At 46.0% G+C, this 22,982-nt stretch overlaps 2 protein-coding genes across 3 annotated transcripts in view; one reads left to right on the top strand and one right to left on the bottom strand.

Annotated features, from left to right (window-relative positions):
- The window catches only part of COA1 (cytochrome c oxidase assembly factor 1), a 210,530-nt gene that overhangs the window by 169,645 nt on the left and 17,903 nt on the right, over window positions 1–22,982 (top strand). The window lies entirely within an intron of this gene.
- HECW1 (HECT, C2 and WW domain containing E3 ubiquitin protein ligase 1) overlaps window positions 1–22,982 on the bottom strand; it is a 343,912-nt gene that overhangs the window by 24,616 nt on the left and 296,314 nt on the right. For both annotated transcript variants that reach the window (XM_074988069.1, XM_074988070.1), the window contains one exon: window positions 17,885–18,037. In XM_074988069.1, coding sequence (XP_074844170.1) covers window positions 17,885–18,037 — 153 coding nt within the window. The remainder of the gene's footprint in view (window positions 1–17,884; window positions 18,038–22,982) is intronic.

Here is a 22,982-nt window from a genome sequence, read left to right on the forward strand (position 1 = left end):
TTTGGCCATTAGCATGGCCATTTCAAAGTTTTTAGTAAGTGTACAAATAGCCTAATAGTATAATTTGAGTTCACGAGACAGTCTGTAGCCGTTTTCTGCCGATTGGTCAGGATTCCCATATCTAGTTTAACCAAATACAATAATGTGACAGCCATAGACAGCTGGTTTGGTCAACTAGATTACAAATAAAATGAAATGGAATTTAACAATAAACAGAAATGACACTGCTGCAGCAGTAAAACACACATGCCCTTATGAAAAAATAATACTATTTTTGCATACATTAAATAGACTGCTTTTTTAATTTGGGAGCTTCTCAGTACTGTGAAAATGCTTGCGGTTCTAGGTGGAGCAGAGGACAGAGACAAACACTGGAGTGTGTCATGCTGAAGTCAACTGGGGATTATGCTAAGAATGGCCTGGGAGACAGGAAATCTGAGTTTTGGTAACTCATTTGCTGTTTGACCTTGGCCAAATGATCTCCCTTGTTTGTGTCATCTTCTACTTGTAAAATAAAGGGCATAAAGCTTGCCTATCCTTGTAGAGTACTCTTAAGGCCCTTAAAGTCATTTTATATCATCAGGCAACAATCGCTAGATAGTAAAAATGTATATTCACCACTAACCTGTGTCAGACTTTAATCCGGGGATCTCAAACTTAATTTACCCCAGGGCCAGTGTGCCAGTCTTCAAATCCTACCAGCAGGCCAGCGAACACACAGGGGTCTTGGCATGTTTCCCACCTTAACATCTCCTGGCTTCCTTGCCAGCCTGCGTGCTCCTCCCATACATCTCCCCAGGTGATTAAAACTCCACAGCTGGCCCCTGCCATCATCACTGGCAGCAGAGCAGGGCTAGAGCAGCGTGTGACTGCTAGTTCCGTGCTGCTGCCAGCATGTCCCTGTGGCCCAGGGCAAGCATGTGCAGAGTGGTGACCAGGCTGGCCCAGGAGATGACAGCAGAGCAGAGGCTGCTGCATCGCTCTGTTTCCCTTTGGCCCCTGCCATTGAGGTAAGTGTGGGGAAGGTGATCCTTGCGGCTGCCTGCGCCAGGCTCCTGATATTCCCTGAGGCCATGTCCTCAGAGGAGCGGGCTTGAGGGAAGGGGTGCAATGAGGGGGGAGAGGATGGAGCAGGGGCTGAGCTTGGGGAAGGGTAAAAACACATTCCCCTGGGCCTCAGGGTCTCATGCGCCAACAGTGACGCAGACTGTGAAACTGCTTGGGCTACAGATGGCCCATGGGTCATGAGTCTGAGACTCCTGCTCTAATCATGGGTTCTCAAATGCCACAATACCAAGGCTCCCTAATGGCAACAAAAATTATTACATCACCCCAGGTGGGGAACCAAAATGTGAGTCCAGCTGAGCCTGATGGCCCCTGGTATGCGGGCCAAAGTGTGAGCCTACTGTGCTGGGGAGGGGGCAAAGCTGAAGCCCAGAGGTGTCAACCACCAGGCAAGAGGCCTGTAACCTGTGCCCTGCTGCCAAAGGCTGAAGCCCTCAGACTTCAACTTTGGCCCTAGAAAGTGGGTGTCAGACTTCAGCCTCAGGCCCCAGCAAGCCTATGCCAGCCCAGGTGATGCAACCCACAGTTGGGAACTGGAGACATAGGGTCTAAAGGCTGTAATTGTTTTGGGTAGTTTACCACACTGGTGATGAAGTCCATGCCGGTAAGAACAATCTAGTTAAAAAATCTGAGTTACTTTTATATATGTCTTGTGTTACGGCGTATAGCAATAATCCGCTGCATTTCGGCTCTTCCATAGGTAACCTCCCACTCACTCCTGCTTTAGAACATTTTGGAGGAAAAAAACCATATGACTGATTTCACAATGGAAGAATTTATTTTTTTAAAAGAAGCTGCTTATTAGTCCAAACAAAAAAGGGTGGAAAAAAAACTTAAATGTGAGCACTCCAACCATAAGTTGCTTTGAATTGACTGAAATCCTTGTAAAATTTTACAGCACAAAAAAATAAAAAGAAAGAAGAAAAAAAACCCATATCAAAAACAAGAAACCGTTCCTTCCACTGCAGGGAAAAAGCACACAGATCCCTTTCATGTGTAAATGATATTTACACCTTTCTGTAATAAAAGCAGCGACAACTATCAAATCTCATGGGACAGAACAAATGCTTAGTCTGTCAATGGGGCGCAGAATGATCGTGGTCTCAGTTAGCATTTATATCTACACAGGAGCTGCCTGTTTGTTCCCTGCTGCTGAAAGTAGGTGCATATGGTATATAGCTAACTATTAACAGAAGCCTGATTATATGACCCTTACAGCTGTTTCCACACCGGCAACAAAAAGCAGCTGTTGTGAATTTTGAGAACCTGTTTCACTTCACTTGTGCTCCAGTGCAATGTTTCCAGCAAAAAGCAATTAAAGAGGGAAGCTGACACAATGAAAACACAGTGAACTCCAACTAGCTAATGGTGGAAAAAATGCCTGAAGTTTTGACTGTGATCCGTCAGTTTTATATTGCCTTTGGGACTGAGGATCAGGTCTATTTGTCCTAAATAATGCAACTATATATATATTTTCACTTTCTCCAGCATAATTTTTGAAAGTGGACGTTCAAAATACAAGAAACCTAAAGGACTCCATTGCCAGAAGGCTTATTCTATAGCTATCCTCTTACGTGAGACTAGTTCAAGAACAGTTTTTGTTGGGAACTCTTTGGAATCTTGTGAAATTGAAGGTAAAATATCGAAGGAGGCACCACCTAGTTTGAGACTTTGCTTCGAAGAAATCATTGGAAAATGGTGCTGACTCCAGCCTGAAGGATTCAGGCTATGGTATAGTAGGTGCGATATCCCCTTCAGAGAGAACAAGGTTTTTTTTATAAAATCAATAGTGCTGAGGTAAAGTCTGACTGGAGGGCAAAGCACCTTCCTTAAGCTGGCATTTATTTTTATGAGCAAGTGTAAATTGCTTATTACAGGTAAGGGTCTGTTTCAGCAAAGAGAGTGGTGTTGGGGGCTTGGGGGCAAAATGGCCTGGTTATGTGAGGACCAATTCATCCCTTTTCTTTCAACACCCGCTCTCCTCACTCCTGCAAGACCATGGCTGAATCTGAACCGACCCATAGCAGAGAAGGGAAAGCAGGGGAGGAAGGAGGGAGGGCAGTTAATGAACAGGAAATGGTGTAAGGAGGGACAGAATTAACGAGTAGGTTTGCTGCTCTGGTTTGATTGTATATGGACACACTTCGTCCACTCAAAAAGGACATTGTGCACAACTGCCTTCTCACTTCTAACAATGCCACTCTTTCACCAGTTTGTAGGAGTTTCCGGCAAATTCCTATACCAGCCTGCTAACTCCCTCTTCTGCTGTAGGTTGCAGGTGCCACTTATGCTGCCTGCCTTACAAAATAAGGGGTGTATTCTCTTCTCAATATTTGTTTCATAATGTCTATGTAGCGTTGGAGGAAATATTTCAAGTATGTGTACTGAGAATGACAAATCTCTGTGTTGTGGCAGGAACTAAACACATGAGCCTCCTCCTCATGTAGGTGAGTCATGGGAAATTTAAGCTGATGACCTTATTACACAGCAGCTGGACTGATAACTCTGCTTTAAGGCTTTGTTTTAACAGACCACACTAGAGAAAATCTTGAGGGCACTTTTCCCTAGAGTCACTGCCTCCCTTACCCCCCAGGGTTGGCTGGCGCTGCTGGTGGGGCTCCACACCCTGGCCGGGTCCCTGGGGCTGGAGCTGCCCGCATGGCTATGTGCCATGGCTGGCTCCCAGCCCTAGGGCTGCTGGGGTTCATCTGTCCGGGTTCCTAAGGCAGAAACTCCTGGTGGGTCCCTGTGCCCCTGCCAGCTCCCAGACACAGGGCTGGCAGAGTCTCCCTACCATCCAGCCAGGGATCCTGGCTGGGGCTGAAGAGGTGCTGGTATGGTGTACCGTCCCATACCAGCACAGAAAAGCCCTGGTCACTGCTTGAATCAAGGTGCAGAACTGCATGCTGGCCCTTTTGATCTCTTTACTAAAAAATCTATGTAACTACGTAATAAGATACCACGATTGTCACTGTGTGTATCACTGGGAAGTCTAGAAGGTCTGTTGAGTCTGTGTGAAGGGATGGAAACAGCTGCAAGCATACCTGAGAGCTCTTTTTTTTCAGAATACCACTAGGCTGAGCCATCACTGGACACTTTTACCATCCTATTTTTCAAATTTCAGCCAGTTCTGACTTTATAAATTAGACCCACGCAGTATATTACTACAGTAAGGCCTGTACCTATGCCCTGCCCCAACTCTTAAACCATTTTGAATTCAGAGGTAACACAACCAACCCTTGCTCTACAGCTAATTCGCATCCAAGCAATTTCATTGGTTCGTCTGAGGGAGATTGGTTGATTACTTGGCTCAGCTGTGCAATAGCATGGGTTTTCAGCTAGCAGTCAAAGGTAAAGGTGGATTCCTGTTATCACTCAGTGAGGCATGCTCTGGAGACATTGCCTTACAGGTTTTAAATCAGCTGGCAACTTTGGTATGCAAATACATCAAAATTGATGAGCAACTGGTGCTATAGATGAAAGACCTTCAATCCTAATCTCACACAAGTGGTCACATGAGATGATGTTTACCATTCTCATTACAGTGGGCAGATGAGAATTTCATTGTAGTGTTTAAATTAGATCTGACTGTAACATGGCACATGCTGTATTCCAGATGGTCTTATCCTTTTATCCTGCGGCCAAAGAACATGTTTTCATCTGTGAAGTGCATTTAACTGTTCGTTCATTTGCCCAGATTAATTGTAGGCTTCATCTAACAAAAGCTGCACAAAGAGGGTTTCACTCAGGCAGGGGCAACTGCAGATACATCTTTCTGTAGCACAGTTTAGAAACTGTACTGAGAGAGTTTACTCAGCAGACAGACCCAGCTAGAGAGGTATTATTTTCACAAGGGTGAGGCAAAGATATCTGGGACAACTGGAATGCTGGAAATAAAGAGATACGACAGTGTTAGTGTTCCTGCGATTTTATCAAAAGTCTTGCAATATATAGTGTTTTACTTGGTCCCTGCTCCTGAAGACAAATGGTGAGGAGCAAATTCTCATCTTTCATGTGTTTTAAAAAAAGTTGCTTGCATCCAGGATGCGGAGAAAAGTGACTCAACTGCGCCCAAATGTCTCATACAGCACAAAGGAAAGGTAAAGAACTGAAGAAGTATTATATTTACATAAATCTCATGGTTTGCAAGCCCATCTTGTGGCTGGACTAATGGGCTTTTGAACATCGAAGCACACCGGCAGAGTGCAGGGGGATCCCAGAAGGAAGGAACGTAGGTTGGGTGGGTGGGAGGGGGCAGGACAGTTTAAAACTGCCCCTCCCCCACAAAATTCCAGACTTCCCCTTTAAGCAGTGGTTTGGACATATTTAACAGTCCATATTTAAGTTTTATACTAAAGATGAGATATAAGTGTCTATTCCCCACAAGTTCTTACACTAACCTCATCAATAGATAGAGTCTAACCATGCACGAGTTATATGTTGAACAACATGACTGACAAGTGCCATACAGGCTATGTCTACCTGACAGCCTTATTTGGAAGTCTCTATTTTGAAATAGCTTGTTTTGAAACAACGTGTCTAAACACAAGACGCACATCGAAATAGTGATTGGCCATTTCGAAGCAGAGCTCCCAAAGGGTTTGGACACCGACTCAAATTTCAGGCCACTCGGATGCAGCCTAGGCAGGGCGTCAGATCAGCAGCTTCTTCCCATGGCTCCTGCTGGAGGCTATCTGAGGCTTGTGCTTAAAGAGACCTCCCTGGACAGCCGCTCCTCAGATTCCTCTGCCTACCTCTGTGAGGGACAGCACAGCATTTCCACCGCACACTCTGATTGCCCTGTGGCAGGACACAATTGCACACCCCACCATGGAGCTGGAGTGGAACTGATCCTGGGCAGTCTAGAGCCCCTGCTGCAAGTTATGTAGGACTTTGTACAGGTTGACCTCCCCAGTCCCTGGAACCGGACCCTGAGACTCTGTGGCGGACCCTCCTGTGGTAGCTGGGGGAGTGGAGCAAGCAGCTGGAGCCCGCTGTAGACCGGAGCTTGTGTCCTGTGCCACCTGGTAGCTGGACACCAGTGCAGACTGGCGGGACCACATTGGCATGGAGCTCTGGGGAGACCAGCAATAGCTCCAGAACTTCAGCATGATGAAGCCACTTTCCTGGAGCTCTGCAAGTGGCTTGCTGCTGCCCTGAGGTGATAGGATACGAATATGAGGACTGCCACCCCCCTGCAGAAGCAGGTCGCCATCGCCCTCTGGAAACTTGCCAGGACATACAGCTACCAACCCATTGGGAACCAGTGTGGCATACGGAGGTCAACCGTCAGGGTCCTGCTCATGGAGGTAGGAAGGTCTCAGGCCACTGGTCCAGGACAGGGGCAGGAGGATGGGGCAGTCATCTCTAGGGAACTGGGGGATGGGGGTGGTGTGAGACTCCTGCATGGGAGGGTCCCCTCCGTCCCACTCCTGTCAAGCCCAGCCAGAGTTGGGTGCAAGTGCAGGAGGTCACTGTTGGTGACAGGGAGATCTGGGGGCAGGAACCAGCGGGTGCCCTGACACCCCAGTGAGTCCTGCTTCATCCCTCCACTCACAGGTGGTCAGGTCCATCAACTGCATCCTGCTGCGCAGAGTCATCCACTTGGCAGATGCGGACACCAGCATCGAGGGGTTCAGCACCCAGGGCTTCCCCAGCTGCAAGGGCGTGGGGGGCGCGATCAATGGGACACACATCCACACCCATGCCCCAGAACACTGGGCATCCAGCTACACGAACTGCCAGAGATACTCCTCGGTGATCCTGCAGGCCGTGACCAACCACTGGGGACAGTTAACAGACATCTTCGGCAGGTGGTTGGGGAAGGCGCCTGATGCCTGTGTGTTCAGGAACTCCAGCCTGTTCCGGAGGCTGCAGACTGGGACTCTCTTCACTGACCATACCATCAGGGTCAGGGATGTGGACATGGCCATGTGCCTGGTGGAGGACACATCCTATCCCCTAATGCTGTGTCTCATGAAGCCATACACTGGCCACTGCGACCCCTCCCTGGAGGCATTCAATGCCCCATTGGCCAGGGTACACATGGCAGTTGAGAGTGTCCTCAGCCACTCCAAGAGACGTTTCCGATGCCTCCAAACCTGCTTGGATGTCAAGGAGCACAACACCCACCCAAGGCCCCCTCCCCAGAAATCAATTATTTGTTCTGGTCTAAGCCTGAGAGTCCTCAGAAATCAGGGCCTTTTTTTTTCCGGACTCTGTTGCATTGGGTGAAAATTGCACATCTCTGGGTTAGCAGCTGGAAATCGAGGACACATGGTATAATTCCGGCTGACAACCACAGAAGAAGATGCTGAGTGAGTTGCAAATGACTTCTCTGAATAAATAAAAGTTTCAGTACTAATTTATTGTATTTGATATTTTTACTTCCTTGTCTCCTATAACCCAAAGTATGTGGTTGCCTGAATCAACCTACTGTACTTGACTGTTCGTGCTTGTACAAATGGATACATCCATGGACAAATTCAAAGAAGTAAAGGAAGGGACATTGGACCAGACCCTCAGCTGGTGTGAATACATCTATCTTCACTGAAACCAATGCAGCTAGTGTATTGAAACCACTTTTCTTTGGCCCATCTTAACTCAAATGCACAGAGGTTGTTCACAGCCCTTACATCAGCAATGGGCAACCTAGGCTAGGAAGTGAGCCACATGAGTGGCCTTCCTTCACCTCAGTGAGCTGTAAGATTGTCATAATCAAGATGGTCTCCTGGGATTGGGTAGTTTTGCTACCTGCGCTTGCACACCTAGAATCTGTCGGATGTGTTGATTGAACCATAGCTCTGCTTTAATGGGAGTCAATGTTGTGTGCAATCCGCACTCACCTCACTTCACATGCCCTTGCTTTATGTGCATGTCATTTTAGTAATACTGGTAGGAAAAAACTACGCAGCTGGAACCCAGAGGAATCTAGCAACCTTGCGAATGGGCAACAGTAAACAAAATGTCTGTTGGGCCATACATAGAATCTCAGTGGGCTGCAGGTTGCTCACCACTGACTTGCATTCTCCAAAATGCTTCCACTATCTAAGTGATTTCAGCCTTGTAGAAGGTGATCGTCCACCATCACCATTACCTAGTGGTCGGGGCTGATTAGCTAATTGTTTCCCCATTGAAAGCACAGTCCTGTCCTTCAATGCTCCCACCCCAAGGCTCTCCAGTCCCACCCTTTAGCACATGGACTTTGGGGTCTGGGCCCTTGAATAGTGAAGATCTTTTCCAGTTGGGACCTCACCCATGGTGAAGGCTCCTGTTGTTTTAAGGACCTCTGAGAGTGGGTAGGCAAACCTGGGCCCATCCTCTAACCAATGTTCTAGTCCAGGAGCAAGTGGTGGGCAGTGCAGCCCACTCTTTCCCATGGGATACTAAGCAGCTGGCCTCAGCCTCCAAGACCACTTCTTACCCCAGTCTCTTTAGCTTCACAGAGTACATCATAGAATCTTCAATCACATCTCTGACCTGCACAGTCACTTTCTTAGCCTTGAGATTGTTCTCAGGCAATGCTTTCTGCTCCGAACACCCATCTACTCCTTCTACTGCCTGCCTTCTCGTGAGCTCTGCGCAAAGCTGTTCTTTAACTCATTGCTCTCAAGTCTGGAGTTTGTATACCCCCATCAAAAGCCTCTATGGCTGTGTCTACACTAGCCCCAAACTTCGAAATGGCCATGCAAATGGCCATTTTGAAGTTTACTAATGAAATGCTGAAATACATATTCAGCACCTCATTAGCATGCGGGCAGCTGTGGCGCTTCGAAATTGATGCGGCTTGCCGCCGTGCGGCTCGTCCAGATGGGGCTCCTTTTCAGAAGGACCACGCCTACTTTGAAGTCCCCTTATTCCTACGAGCAGATGGGAATAAGGGGACTTCGAAGTAGGCGGGGTCCTTTCGAAAAGGAGCCCCGTCTGGACGAGCCATGCGGCGGCGAGGCGCGTCAATTTCGAAGAGCTGCGGCCGCCCGCATCCTAATGAGGTGCTGAATATGTATTTCAGCGCTTCATTAGTAAACTTCAAAATGGACATTTGCATGGCCATTTCGAAGTTTTGGGCTAGTGTAGACATGGACTATATATAACAAGGACCTGTTTGAGAGATCACCTCAGTCTGAGGGAATTTTTAGCACATTCTAAATATTTATAAAGTAGCCATGGCATTACAGTACCAGTTTCCAACTGCACTAGTAATTTAGTAATTGTGAAGTCCACAAATGCTTAATTGTGTCAAAAATGCTGTCATTGACCCACTGTGAAAACAAACATGCTTTAAGTTAATGTCATCCTCTGGGTCTTCTGATGACATTTTATGTCTTATTTTTGTCTGCTCATATACCTTTCATAGTCCTCTGGGAAAAGACTGGCTAACCCTTAGTTCCTTTAATTGCTCTGTCTGATTTATATTTACAAACTGACAGTGAACTAAAACCCTAATGCACAAGACGTGAAATGGACTACGAAAACAGAAGTGATAAAAAGTCAGCTCAGATCTGGGTTCCATTTACAGCAGAGTGTAATATATATGCAGATATATGCCATATTTAAAAGCAGGCTATGTTCACACTAGGATGTGTAGTTACACATTGCAGTGAAAGGCTCTGGCAGGGGGCAAACAGCAGGGAAAGTCAAATTCCCTACTGCCTCTTCTCTGTCAGAGCCTTTTACTGTGGCAGAGAATAGCTCTGGCAGTGGGAGGGAGTATGACATTACACAGCCTGAAGGAGAAGCATAGATGAGGAAGGCACTGCTTGGGCACAGAGAGGGCGCCATACTGGGGACACACACCCTAAGGTTCTGGTACATCAGTACTCTACACACCTTACCTACAGCTACCTATTTCATACAACTGAAAGGGACCTTCAGGGGTCATTGAGTCCAGTCCTCTGCCTTCTCAGCAGGACCAAGCACCATCCCTGACAATATTTTTTTAAAATCTATTTGCCCCAGACTTTAAATGGCCTCCTCAAGGACTGAGCTTATAACCCTGAGTTTAGCAGGCCAACGCTCAAACCACTGAGCTATCAATCAACAGAAGCCCTATATATTTAACAGTAAAATGTTCAAATCAAGTTGATTCTGCTTCTGGAAGCAGGGTGGAAATATAATCACTTATTGTAGACTTCTAGACCTGCTCAAGTTTTCTCATTGAGGTGATAGGACAGAGTTCCATTGAAGCCCAGTGTTACACTGGAGTGAGACAGCCGTGAAAGAAGAATCAGACCCAGTTTTCAGGACTTTCCTTGTTACTATGGTTATGGGTTTATTGCATGTTTGTAAATAGGCTGAAAGAAAAACAGGATTTCCATCTGCCCATATCCTGCAAACATGCTCACTGTCTGAAAAGATAAGTGTCCTTGTTAGAATTGTCATGCCTTGTCTGCACTTACCTTTACCATCAGTCTACTTCAGCTATGCATAGTTTATGAAGTTGACATACCTACGGCAGTACCGTCCACATGGCAAGATCAATGTGGGGCTGCTCTCCCTTCGACGCCAGCTACTTTTCTCATTTTGCTGGAGTCTGGGCATTGACGTGAGCATGTTCAGAGATCAATTTATTGCATCTTCAGTGATGTGATAAATCAGTGCCCAATGGATCAACCCCTGCTGGGTCAATGCCAGTGTGGTGAAGACATGCCCTCAGACTGAGTTCTGACAGCAGAGATGAGGAGATAAATGGCCACTCTTAAAACTAAGAAAATGATGCATTGTTCCATTCCAATAAATGGAAATTCAATTATATTATGACTGAACTATAGCTAAATTATCCTTCTAGGGTGTGGGTAGTCACATGAACAATGAAGAAGCACTCATGTTTCCCATGGTTTGCATCTGTTGAAATGCATCGCTGTCCATCTTCACAGATCTGATTACAGAATTGCAGTCTAGTTCAGCAAGCCTGACTAATGAAAAGAACCCTCCTCCTTAAAAAGTCCCATTGATTTCATGAGACTATCCAGAGAGTGAGGCATTACCCACCTGAATAAGAGTGGCAGAATCAGGCCCAGAGGGAACACAGTGAGAGGCATGGACTGTACCTTCATGTCTAGCAAGGACTCCAAGGTGTGTTTATATGTGTGTGTTTGTGCACATGCACAAGTCTTGTTATTTCTAAGTTTACAAACCACTGCCACTGAAGGAACACTGTCAATCTGCTGCAAGCCATTCAAGCACACTTGGGATGTTTTCTGTTTTCTGTTTCCCACTGCCACAAAGTCAAATTAGAAGAAAGAATATGCAGAAATTTCTGTATGAGAAGAGTCATCTTGAAATGGGGAAACAAAGAGAAAGTTCCCTTCCTTTACTGGAAGGAAAACAACAGGGAAGGAAAACTCTATGGAAATCAAACTGAATAATCTTTGGAGCATAACTTAAACTTCCAAATTTACAAAGGGTGGTTAAAAATAAGCCAAATAAATTTCCCATCCCTAGATCAGAGGAAGTTTTGATCCTACCACAACTGTTTTGTTTTTGTGTAACTGTTCCACTGATGGTTCACATGACTATTGCTAAACTTCAATGCCTTGTGTTTCTGCACTCTGTTAACCATGTGAGCTTCATCATCTAAATGTGACAGGCATAAGAAAGTCAGGAAAATCACCAGAGCAAAAGCAACTGTGTATACCCATGAACAAATGACTAACCATGCACCACTGTGAACCAGTAAAACTGAAAACCAGTTCAAAATTCTTTCAAAGAAATTATAACAGGGAAGCAAGAAAGAATTTGTGTCACAGACTATTGGGAGCCTCTTATGATTATGCTAAGCAGTCACATCAGCATTATAATAGTGAACTAGAGGATGAATGAATATTATATCCCACTTTGTTGCAGGTCAATAAAGTACTCTGCAACATTCCCAACTGATCTTTTTCCTGGTAGGTCTGATAGAAAACTTGGGATGGATTGTTCACTGGCTTTCTCCACTTCAGCTGTCCCATGGACTTGGTCAAGTACACAGAGGAATCTTTGTATGTTGTTTCCTACAATCATTTTCTTTCTGTCAAAATGGTAGAAGATGCATGCCATTGGACTTGATTAGATTATTTGGGGAAAGAGGGACTTCTTCAGTGAGCGTGCCACGTTATTTTCAGCAGCCATGGGAAGCTTTTGCCTTCTGAAGCCTGTACAGGTGCAACTGTTATATATCACTGAAACATCATGCTCATTTATTGCTTTACAAATATTCAGACAGGAAGCTAGACAGGCTGACTAGATAAGACATAATGACTCATTGTTGCATGGATTAAGAAGAATCAATATGGCTATGGATCCTAGGTGCAATCTATTGTATGCAGCTAAAAATCTCATTACATTTCTTCACTCCAGAAAGAGATTTAATTAGATTTCTTTCAGATAGCTTTTCTTTCCACAGGCATAATTTTAAGCATAAGTATGTGTGATAACTCTTAGTTTTGTGTATACAACATTTACACAAAACCTTGGAAAAAAAAGTCTTATTCAGTGGAAGCTTGTAGGAAAAATATCAAATCTCAGTTTCTCCATAAATGAGAAATATTTTCCAGTCTATGTCTCTATTTTCACTTGGCATATGCATGACTACTCTGTGCTTTGATGTGCTCATTCTGGATTTGAAATATTGTTTATACGGGGAACAAGGCATGAAATAAGCCATTACTGGGCACAGAACTGAAAGATTTTGGCTGGGAGAGAAAATGTGGATTTCTCAATTCCCCCCACATGGACAATAGTTAATATTTTCTTATATGGGACTTGCAATATTTCTGAAATGAAAAGGGAGCCAAAGGACAGATTCCATGTAAAAGATAAGCTGTTTGCACCTCTGAAAGTCAGCCATAAATAAGGCAAACACCTCAAGAAAAACCTCACACTTGAAGCAATCTGTGACTGTGTACTTTTTGTGGCTAAACTGTCCACCAGACTCTGATATTAATACTTTACACTTAACCAGGGCCTTAAAGCTGAGGGTGTCAAGCCACTGTACATACATCAGTGAATTAGGCATTTCAAAACAAATTTGGGATCTAAAGGAATATTACTGTCCCCAGAGCTAAGATACTATTGTAAAGGGAGGGGCATAGCAAACCCTCACATAGATGAATTTTAGTAATAGAAGTTTTACCAACAGAACTTTGCTGAGAGCCAAATTAGGGCAATAATGAGATCTTTAAAAAAAGTCCAGGCAGGTTTATAACCTACCCCCAGATATATTAGTCTATATACTCTTAACAGATTTATTCCATTCTTTGGATTTTAAAATGCTGGATCCAAATTCTGCCTCAGATGGACACCTAGAACTAACAGTACAGTCAACTGGACTTGCATGTATATGTATATGTATATGTATATGTATATGCATAGGAGGTGAAATATTGTCTTTATAGTAACAGCAATGTCTGTCAGTATGCACAGCAAATGTATCTGGAGCAGCTGCAATAACAGAGCAGCTGGGTGGGGATAACAGCTGTTAGCTCTCACTGCCACCTCAACGGCAGCACTGGGTCCTAACCCTCCCCCCATGCCCACCCGTGGGCTGCTGGAGCACCGTTGCTGTGGCACTTCAAAGGAGCAGCTCTGGATGCCACTGCCAAAGCAGCAGCAGCAGCCAGTGCTCAGGCCCTTTTGAAATGCCTGGCCCCAGAAGCAACTGCCCCATTGACATCCTTGTCTGCAGGTCTAAAAATCAGCTATGAAATTAATTAGGCTGATCAGAAAATTTTGGAGTCAGCGAATTACACAATCAAGGATTAAAGTGCTGTCACTGATCAGCACCCCTATTGGTTATTGTTCCCTGCGCTCATGCAAACCTCCCACATTTTGGGTGACAGTCCTTTTGCTACTCACCAGGCCCTCCCTTTGCAATGAATGACTCATCCTTCTGGCCAGTGATGTCTTGAGATATCTATATCTGTATTATATATTTTCTGTACAGAAAGATCAACCAAGTACTTTCAGTCTACATTAACTCCATTTTACATTATGAGACCAACAAAACAGAGGAGAAGGAATGTAGGAGAGAGCACACAGTGGCCACTTCTACAGAGGCCACTTTCTTCGAAAGTGGCATGGTAATACACGTCCCAAAATATGCTAATGAGGCACGGATGCAAACTGCCCGTGCCTCTAGCATACGGTCACGTGATTTGGAGTCCGGAAGACCATTTTTCTGGACTCCAAAACGCTGCTTAGAAGTGCATCCTCCGGGGGGGGGGTCTTCCGGAAGGAAGTCCTTCTTCCGGAGACCCCTTCTTCCCAAAAATTTTCGGGAAGAAGGGGCCTCTGGAAGAAGGACTTCCTTCTGGAAGCTTTCCCGGGGCCGTGCTTCTACACAGTGTTTTGGAATCTGGAAAAATGGTCTTCTGGACTCCAAATCACGTGACCGTATGCTAATGAGGCACAGGGAATTTGCATCTGTGCCTCATTAGCATATTTCGGGCCATGTATTACCATGCCACTTTCGAAGAAAGTGGCCTGTGTAGAAATGGCCAGTGTCTCTTCTATCCAGCAGGCTGTACTGTGCGACCTATGAAGACAAAATGGCGGCTAAACTCTTCACATAGGAAGAATTTTTAGAAATTGGAAAGGTGCAGTACATAGAAAACAAAATATATCTTTTTCATAGCTGCAGCCACTGAACTCTGGAGTTCGTTGGTCATGCTTGAAAAGCAGATGGAGGGTGTAACTTTGCTACCATTAGGAACTAGGCCAGCCATGGACAACTGTATTTTACATAGGGCTCCAAGGGTGAGAAAGATATTCAGGGGGCTTGCAGCTGCCGTGGGGAAGTCTCCCCTGGTAGCTAACATGCTCGGGAAGGACCACCTCAACTGGCTCCCCTCTGAACCCCACCACACCGATAGCAGGGCTTGCTGCTGCTGGGGGGAAATCTGCCCTGGCAGCTAAGATACATGGGGGGTGGGGTACGTTTGCTGCTGCTGGGAGGGAAATCTCCCCGCGCAGCTAAGATACAGGGGAACTTGCTGCTGCCAGGGGGAAGTCTCCCCTGGCAGCTAAGATACTCGGAGATGACCACCTCAACTGGCCCCCCACTAAACCCCCGTCCCCATACTGTGAGACCACTGGGGCTTCCTGCCGCTGTGGGGCAGTCTTACCCAGTGGTTAAGATAGTCAGATGGTCAGGGGACTACTTCAGCTACTTCAGCAGCTGCAGAGCACAGCAACTCCCCACCCCAACATCCGGTCAAAAATATTTTTGGGAGCTTGCTGTCCATTGCAGGCACCTGTTGGTTTTATATTTCAGTTATAAAATCTTTTTGTTAATATCTGCTGTCTGTTTTCATGCTTTGACCCCCTCTGAAACAGAGGGGCAGGGGAGGTGTCTAGTTGAGATTCCTGTTTGCATTATAAGTTCAGTGTATGATATTTCACTGCCATCACCCATGTTGGCAATATCTGTGTAGTGAAGGGGAAAGTCAAAAATTCTTTTCTCCTAGATTTTTCTATACTCTTTTTTCCTAACTTTAAAACACAGCCCAGGCCCCTGTATTATTTTCAGGGATCACATGCAATGCTGGGAGGGGGACACTCAGTGGATGGCCAGTTGAGAACACAGTCATTGCACAGAAGCCTTATAGTGCACCAGCAAGCCAAAGAATCTCCCCTCAGAAACAATCTTTTCTGAAAAACTTTCCTATCTTCTCTTTCTTCATGTTTTCAGGGTTCCTGTATTATTTTCAATTAAGTCAAAAATCTTTTTTTCTAGACTTTTCTATCCTCTTTCTTCTAACTCTGAGAAAACAGTTAGGGTCCCTGTATTATTTTCACTATATTTTCACACTCACAGGATGGCCAGTTGACAATTCAGCTACAGAAGAAAGACATTTGTGTAAACTTTTTTTGCTGTCTGTGTGGCTGCCCTAATTTTCCTTCTTTCCAATGGGAAAAATGGACATTTGCATAGCACGGGAGGGAAATGAGGAAAATGCAATGTGGGAACATGATGTCAAAGACCAGTGAGCATACCCAGAATGCTACGCGGATGAGGGAACTGTGGGATAGGTTCCCACAATGCATTACTGCGACAGTTGGTGTTTGCCAATATGAGTGTGGCAGCAATGAGTCAACTTTGTGAGGAGCACTTGGGAAGTGATAATGGTTAAATTCGAACTTATAAATTCCAGAATTACAAAACTGATATTAATAAATTCGAGTTTATGTTGCAGTGTAGATGCAGCCACAGTGAACAAATAAAGCTTGGTATCAGCAGCTTATAGTTCAGTGCATCACATCAGAAACTAATAAAAAGAAAACAGCTCCCAAAAGGTAGAAAAATGAAGAGGCTAAACTGAGAAGATCAGAATCCTATCTGTACCCCCATAATAAAAACAAACATGAAATATAGGGTGACCGTACCTTCCCCAGCCAAATATGGGGACATCGGGAATGACCCCTGTCCTGGGCAAAATGGGACAGATGGTCACATTATCTTGGGTGCCAGGAACAGGGCTGCCAACCCACCAGCAAAGCTCCTGGCTTCCCTGAGCTGAGAGTGGGAGCCCTTGCCACCACACAGGTCCAGCTCTCGGCTGCCCCAGCTGGGGGAAGCTGGGGGGCTCCAGCTCCAACCCAGCTGCGGCCACAGTTCCCTGCTCCCCGGTTCAAACCTCCTGTGGCTGTGGATCCAGCCCTCTTCCAGCCCCAGCTTCAGCGGCCCTGTTCCAAAGCCCCTGGCCCTGGCTTCGTCTCCAACCTCTCTGCAGCCCGGTTCAACCCCCCCAGGGCTCCGGCTCCAATGCTGGCTCCCACTCCAAGCCCCACAGCCCTGGGCCCTGCTCCAACTCCCGACGCCCAGGCCCTGGATTCAATGCCACTGAAGCCCCAGTTCACCCCCCCCCCCAACATCTCTGGCTCCCCCTGGCCCCAGCTCAGCTCCAGTCCCTGCTGAGGGAAGCTGGGTGGCAGCTGAGTGGCTGTATGGTCTGGCTCCCAGCTCCCCCAGGTGGGGGAAGCCAGTGAACCACCGTGAAATATGGGGCAATTAGCCCCTTGTGCAAAATAAAATCAGGACGCCAGAATGGTGCCCAAAATACGGGGCCGTCCCATCGAAAATGGGATGGATGGCCACCCTAATGAAACAGCAAACTGATTTTCAACCTGTAATGCTGTCAGTGAAGAGAGGCCATTTTTGCTGGAGCCATCACATAAAAACTGAGCTATTTCAGAGGCTAGAACATTAAATAGGGCTAAGGTGTGTTGCTCAGGCACAGTCTGCAGTAAGGAGAAGCATCAGATACTCCACCCTAGTAGGAGCTCCTGGAGGGACTGGGCCACAGGCAGGCAGAGACAGCACAAACACACTCTTTGATAGGAACCAAAATGGGGCTTCAGTGTCCTGACACAAAGCCGGGTGGCTGGTTGGCCCTGGGTGGGCAGAGCCACAGCCAGGCCACTCCAAGGCCTCTGAGCTTGCTGAGTTCTCCTGAAGAATAACAATTATACCTGGTTTCTGCACAGGGGTGTAAGGACAGCCCGATAAAGGAAAGTGAATCTTCTTGACCCACTGCATTTTGTGCACTCACACAGGTATGGGCACAGATAATGCCTTAGCATCACAACATCCATTTCAGTAAGAGGACTGACAACGCCTCGTCTTTCAGATCCTATTATTTGATCTAAACACAGGCACTCTCTCTTTCTCTCTTTCCTCCTGCCCCATTTCCAAAGAATCTTCCCTGTAACAATGGTAGAAATGGGATTTACATGCAACCTGACGTAAACTGACAATATTTGTAACATGCACACCCTTCATCCTGTGGATCCTACTGGACTATTTCATTCTGCTTACCATTCATATGGCAGACCTTACCATTCAAGATGGTTTTCCACAAATGCAGACATGGGGCTGATCTGTACAGTGTAAGTGTCATTGGCTGAATACTCAAACAGGCCATAGTAAGGGTTGAAGAGCTCCTGAGACAGAAGGAAGAAGAACTCTCTGGAGGGACCACTGTAGTCCAACCTGGAAAAGAAATTCAGATAAAATGGGTCTCATTCTTGGCTGTGTGCATTTCAGGCTTTGCATCTGCACTGGCTAATGTCTTACTTGCAGACAACAATTTCTAATATGTTTGCTGATGCTAACTTTCCTCTCCGAGGACTATGTTTTGACCTGAGGAAGAGACCTCAGCAAGCCATGGCAGCTGAGTAGCATTCCTGGTAGGTATCATGATTGACACATCCTTGAATACAGTTTCCTCCTATGTCCCCTTTGTTCCACATGGTAATAATTTGCCAATACCAATCTCCCATTCTTTGGTTTGCAGGGGGCTATAAGCAGGTTTGCATCACCTGCAGCATTCTGAACCTGTAGATTCATGGTCTGGGGAGCTCACACAGCAGAATAGAAGAGGGTTCTTGGTCCCTGCACGAATAAGTAACCCGAAGCACTTTCTAGTCCCCAGGTGTCAAACTCTGGGCACGTTCACATGGTGTGGGTTTGTGATCCCTCAGGTCAAGGATGAACAAGACTGGGCCCTAACACAACTCCTTCTCCTGTAAGCTGGTGTGGTGATTTTTCACTTGGTAAACATGGACTAGTTTTCTGGTGCTTTTAAGTTTATTAAATACCTTGTGGAGGGACATTTGCATTGAAACTGAGGTGTGCTATCTGGGTTTATGAATTCTCTCTTTAAAGGGCCACGCCCCATTTCTTTCTTTTTTAAAAAAAACCTCTCCTTTAAAATTACATGATTTTGAAAATGTATCATGAATGTATTAATCCCCAACCCAGATGGATTTATTAAAAACAGACTGTCTTGCAATAATGTTAGGCAGCTGTTATATTTAGTCTTATAAACCTCCAAATGGTAATAAGAAAGAAGAAAGAATCACTTGCAGACACAAATCACTTAATGCCAAATTGGTTTCTGAGACTGGCGTTACTTTTTACATTTCACAAATTCAAAGGAGGGCACAATTCTGCAGCTGGATCAGATAATCTGTAATAAGGCTGAAGTTGTAGTAGCATAATTGCAAGGGGCACATTGGCTACATCTACACCACAGCGATCTGTTGACAGAAGTTACCGTTGGAAGGTATCTTCCGACAAAACTTCTGTTAACAGATTGCAGCCGCACACAAAAGCGGCTCTCTCTGTCCATCTGCTCTGTCAACAGAGAGCAGCTGGACTGCCCGGCCACACTCTCGACAAAATGGCCAACCAGAAGCACAGCAGACAGGGCTGCCCGGTGACCTCAAAGCCCTGTCTGTCGACAGAGAGCCCTCTGGAGCACCCACACGGTTTTTTTTTTGTCGACAGATTCTTTTGAGAAGGGTGTTCTGCCTCATGGGGGAGAGGCAGAAGGCTGTCGACAAAAGTGCCGAGTTCTGTTGACAGCATGTTGACAGAACGCACGTTTAGTGTGGATGTGCCGCGAGTTTTGTCAACAAAAACGAAGACATAGCTATTCAGTTTGGAAGCAGGCACAAAGCAATCTTGCCCACCTTCAATGCCACATTTTGGTATGGCCCTTTAACTTCTAGCAGATGCAAGACATCACAGTAAAGGAGATTGGATCAAATTATTCTCTGGTGTAACACTACTGAAATCAATTGAGTCACACTAGATAAAAATCTGTCTCAAATAATCTAAAGATATGGGTCTAGTTTCACTATGGCTGGTGCAAAGGGGTTATAAATTAAACCCGATTGCTTCTCTGAAACACCTCACAGGAATCCTGGAATGACAGGGTGACCATATTTCCCTAGGCCAAATATGGGACATCTGGGGGGGGCTGGCTCCCAAGCAAGTGCAGCTCCCTGGCTGCCCCACACCTCGCGGTGCTGGAAATAAGGCTGATGCCTCACGGTGGAGCTCCCCTGATGCCCCAAACCTGGGGGTGCCAGGAATGGGGCTGCTGCCCTGAGGGGACCTCCCTGGTTGCCCCATGGCTTGGGGCACTGGGAATGGGGCTCTAGGCCTGCTGGTGAAGCTGCCAGCTACCCCAAACCATGGGGAGCTGGGAACAGGGCTGCCGTCCTATGGGTGATCTCCCCAGATGCCCCACGCCTGAGTTGTTGGGAGACAGGAAGGAGGCAGCAGCTGTGCCAGTGCGGCTCCTGGTTTCCCCCAAGCTGCAGGGAGCCAGGAATGGGGTGGCAGCCATGCTGGTGTAGCTCCCGGTTTTGCCAAGCTGCGGGAAGCCGGGAACCAGTTGGCAGTTGCGGTGGTACGGCTCCCAGCTTCCCCAAGCTGTGGGGAGCTGGGAACAGGGTGGCAACCACACTGGTGCAGCTCCCCTGAGCCACAGGGAGCTGGGACCTGGGTAGCAGCTGTGTCCCCGTTCCCCGGTATACTACCGCCAAGCACTAACATACCCCCATGTCAGGGTGCCCTGTTGGCTCCCTCTCCAGCCTGTATGCATGGCCATTGAGTACATGCTCTCCATGTGCTCTCCAGCCAGCGGCTGCACCAACACTAACTGGGGGGAAAAGGGCAGCTCAGCAGGGGGCCTGAATTCAGGGCAATTAGCCCTTCTGTTAACATAAATCTGGGTCTTCCTGCTGCCTGAAATATGGGTCTGTCCTGGCCAAAATGGGACAGATGGTCACCAAACACTATGAAGGTTTCTAGGACTGGGAAATATACTAATTCAGCACATTAGCTCCACGGCCAGTGCTCTCCCATTTCTGTTTTGTGCTGTCTCCCCCTATGCTGCCCATACTGCCAAGCACATGGTAACTGAGGGCACTTTGCACCGTTACAATCTGCTCACCTCCCCAACAGAGGCTTTTCACATTAGGATGCCTCCAGGAACAACAAAGGTTCCAGCAGGATCTTCACAGGGATTAAATGGAATAAAACAGGATTTGGCCTCAGATGTCAATGAGTTAGATTTTTCATGATTTGCAGGATACTATGACAAACCCAGTAGAAACTACTGGAAATCAGGGCAAGTACCTAGTAAAGTTCATAAAACAGGCCACTGTTAGCTTATGAGAACCATTCTCCTGATGAGTAAACTGAGGCAAAGGAAGGGTTAGTGATTTACTCTTGGTCACCTGGTAAAATGACAGCGAAATCAGAGCCAGAACTTGCTAAAACAGATCTTTCTTTTAAATGACACTAACTCCATAGATACAGAGAGGGAGCCATGCTAGTCTATATCCATAGAAGTTCACAAACTAAGGGGTTAATAAAATCCATAATGTCAACAGCACTACAAATAACCCCCTTTTTGACTGGTGATTTACTCTGTTTTCACTTTATCTAGCGTATCTCCAGACGAACTAAACTCTACCCAAGCCTTTCCTAGATCTACCTTAGCAGATTTAATCTGTTGTGATTGCTGTGCACTTTGCCAGCTGTTCCAACATTTTTGGAACTGAAACTGTATCTCCATTATGTCCCTAAATCTTTTCTGTGTTTCTTGTAAGAGATTGTATGCACACCACAATTAAAACAGGATTGCAAGCCTTCACTCTTTCAAACACTGGAGAGATTCAAAATTTCTTCTTTTAATTAAAGTGTTCAGATGAAACCTCATGCAGAGCATACCTGTTGACAAGAGGAGTGTTAATGGGTGACATTTGCAAAGTTTGTTTTGGATAAAAAACAAAAGCTCAGCTGTTTACTGTAATCTCATCTGAACTACCAGAACATCTTGTGTTTCCAAGATCAGAGAGGAAGTCTCATAGGGAAAGAAGGCCTGGAGAGATTTCCAGTGCTTTTTGCTTCTGGCTGATAGTAACAATGGCTCTTCTAATAGCATTTATGCTTCTCACTTCATCTAGGGTGAAGGAGGAGACCATTTTTCAGCCACAACAAAGATTCACTTTGAAGAGGCAGCGAAAGCTATCAGATAAAAAGGGGGATTAACAACAGGAGGATTAACAACCTGATATTGATTTGTGTGGGATAGTGGGCCAGTGCCTCACTTCCCTCACTAGGGACTAATACCCATGGCACCAGGATAGGTGCCTCTTAATCAGTTAACATTTCAGAAGAACTCAGACAGAAAGAACAAGAGAAGTGCTTAGCATGAACAAATGCTACGATGTGCAAAGGTTTGGGTTGTTTTTAATTTTATATGGACCAGTTCACCTCTCCAGAGTTACCCTAACACACAATGGCTGTGTCTACACTAGCCCCAAACTTCGAAATGGCCATGTAAATGGCCATTTCGAAGTTTACTAATGAAGCGCTGAAATACATATTCAGCGCCTCATTAGCATGCAGGCGGCCATGGCACTTCGAAATTGACGCGGCTCGCCGCCGCATGGCTCATCCCAACAGGGCTCCTTTTCAAAAGGACCCCGCCTACTTCGAAGTCCCTTTATTCCTGTGAGCAAATGGGAATAAGGGGACTTCGAAGTAAGCGGGGTCCTTTCGAAAAGGAGCCCCATCGGGACGAGCCGCGCGGCGGTGAGCCGCATCAATTTCGAAGTGCTGCGGCCACCCGCATGCTAATGAGGTGCTGAATATGTATTTCAGCGCTTCATTAGTAAACTCTGAAATGGCCATTTACATTTACATGGCCATTTCGAAGTTTGGGGCTAGTGTAGACACGGCCAATGAGAGATTCAGTCTTTTTTCAATGTGATCAGAATGGCTGTCTCACAATGCATACTCTTGCATGCTTAATGTCTTAAAAGTCTGTGTCTTAATGAAGACGAATTTTCACAACAGTCTTGAAAGAGAGGCTGCTGAACTCTCTTTTATATTCAAATTTGACACATTAACACATGGTTTGAACCAGGATGCGAATTTTCTGTATCATTATAGGGGCTCTTTTGCATACTTGGCTTAATCTAATTCGTGACTCTCCCCGCCCCCCCGGCCCCCTACTCTCTGATTTGCTCACCTTGATAATTTATTTTCTGATTTGTCAACCTTGATTACTATTTTTGGTTCTCCGTGCCTTAAATATCGAGTCTGTTCTGGTCTGGCTATGGTCTGAAGAAGT

This window comes from Carettochelys insculpta, chromosome 2, assembly GCF_033958435.1.
Source record: "Carettochelys insculpta isolate YL-2023 chromosome 2, ASM3395843v1, whole genome shotgun sequence".
Taxonomy (NCBI): Eukaryota; Metazoa; Chordata; order Testudines; family Carettochelyidae; genus Carettochelys; species Carettochelys insculpta.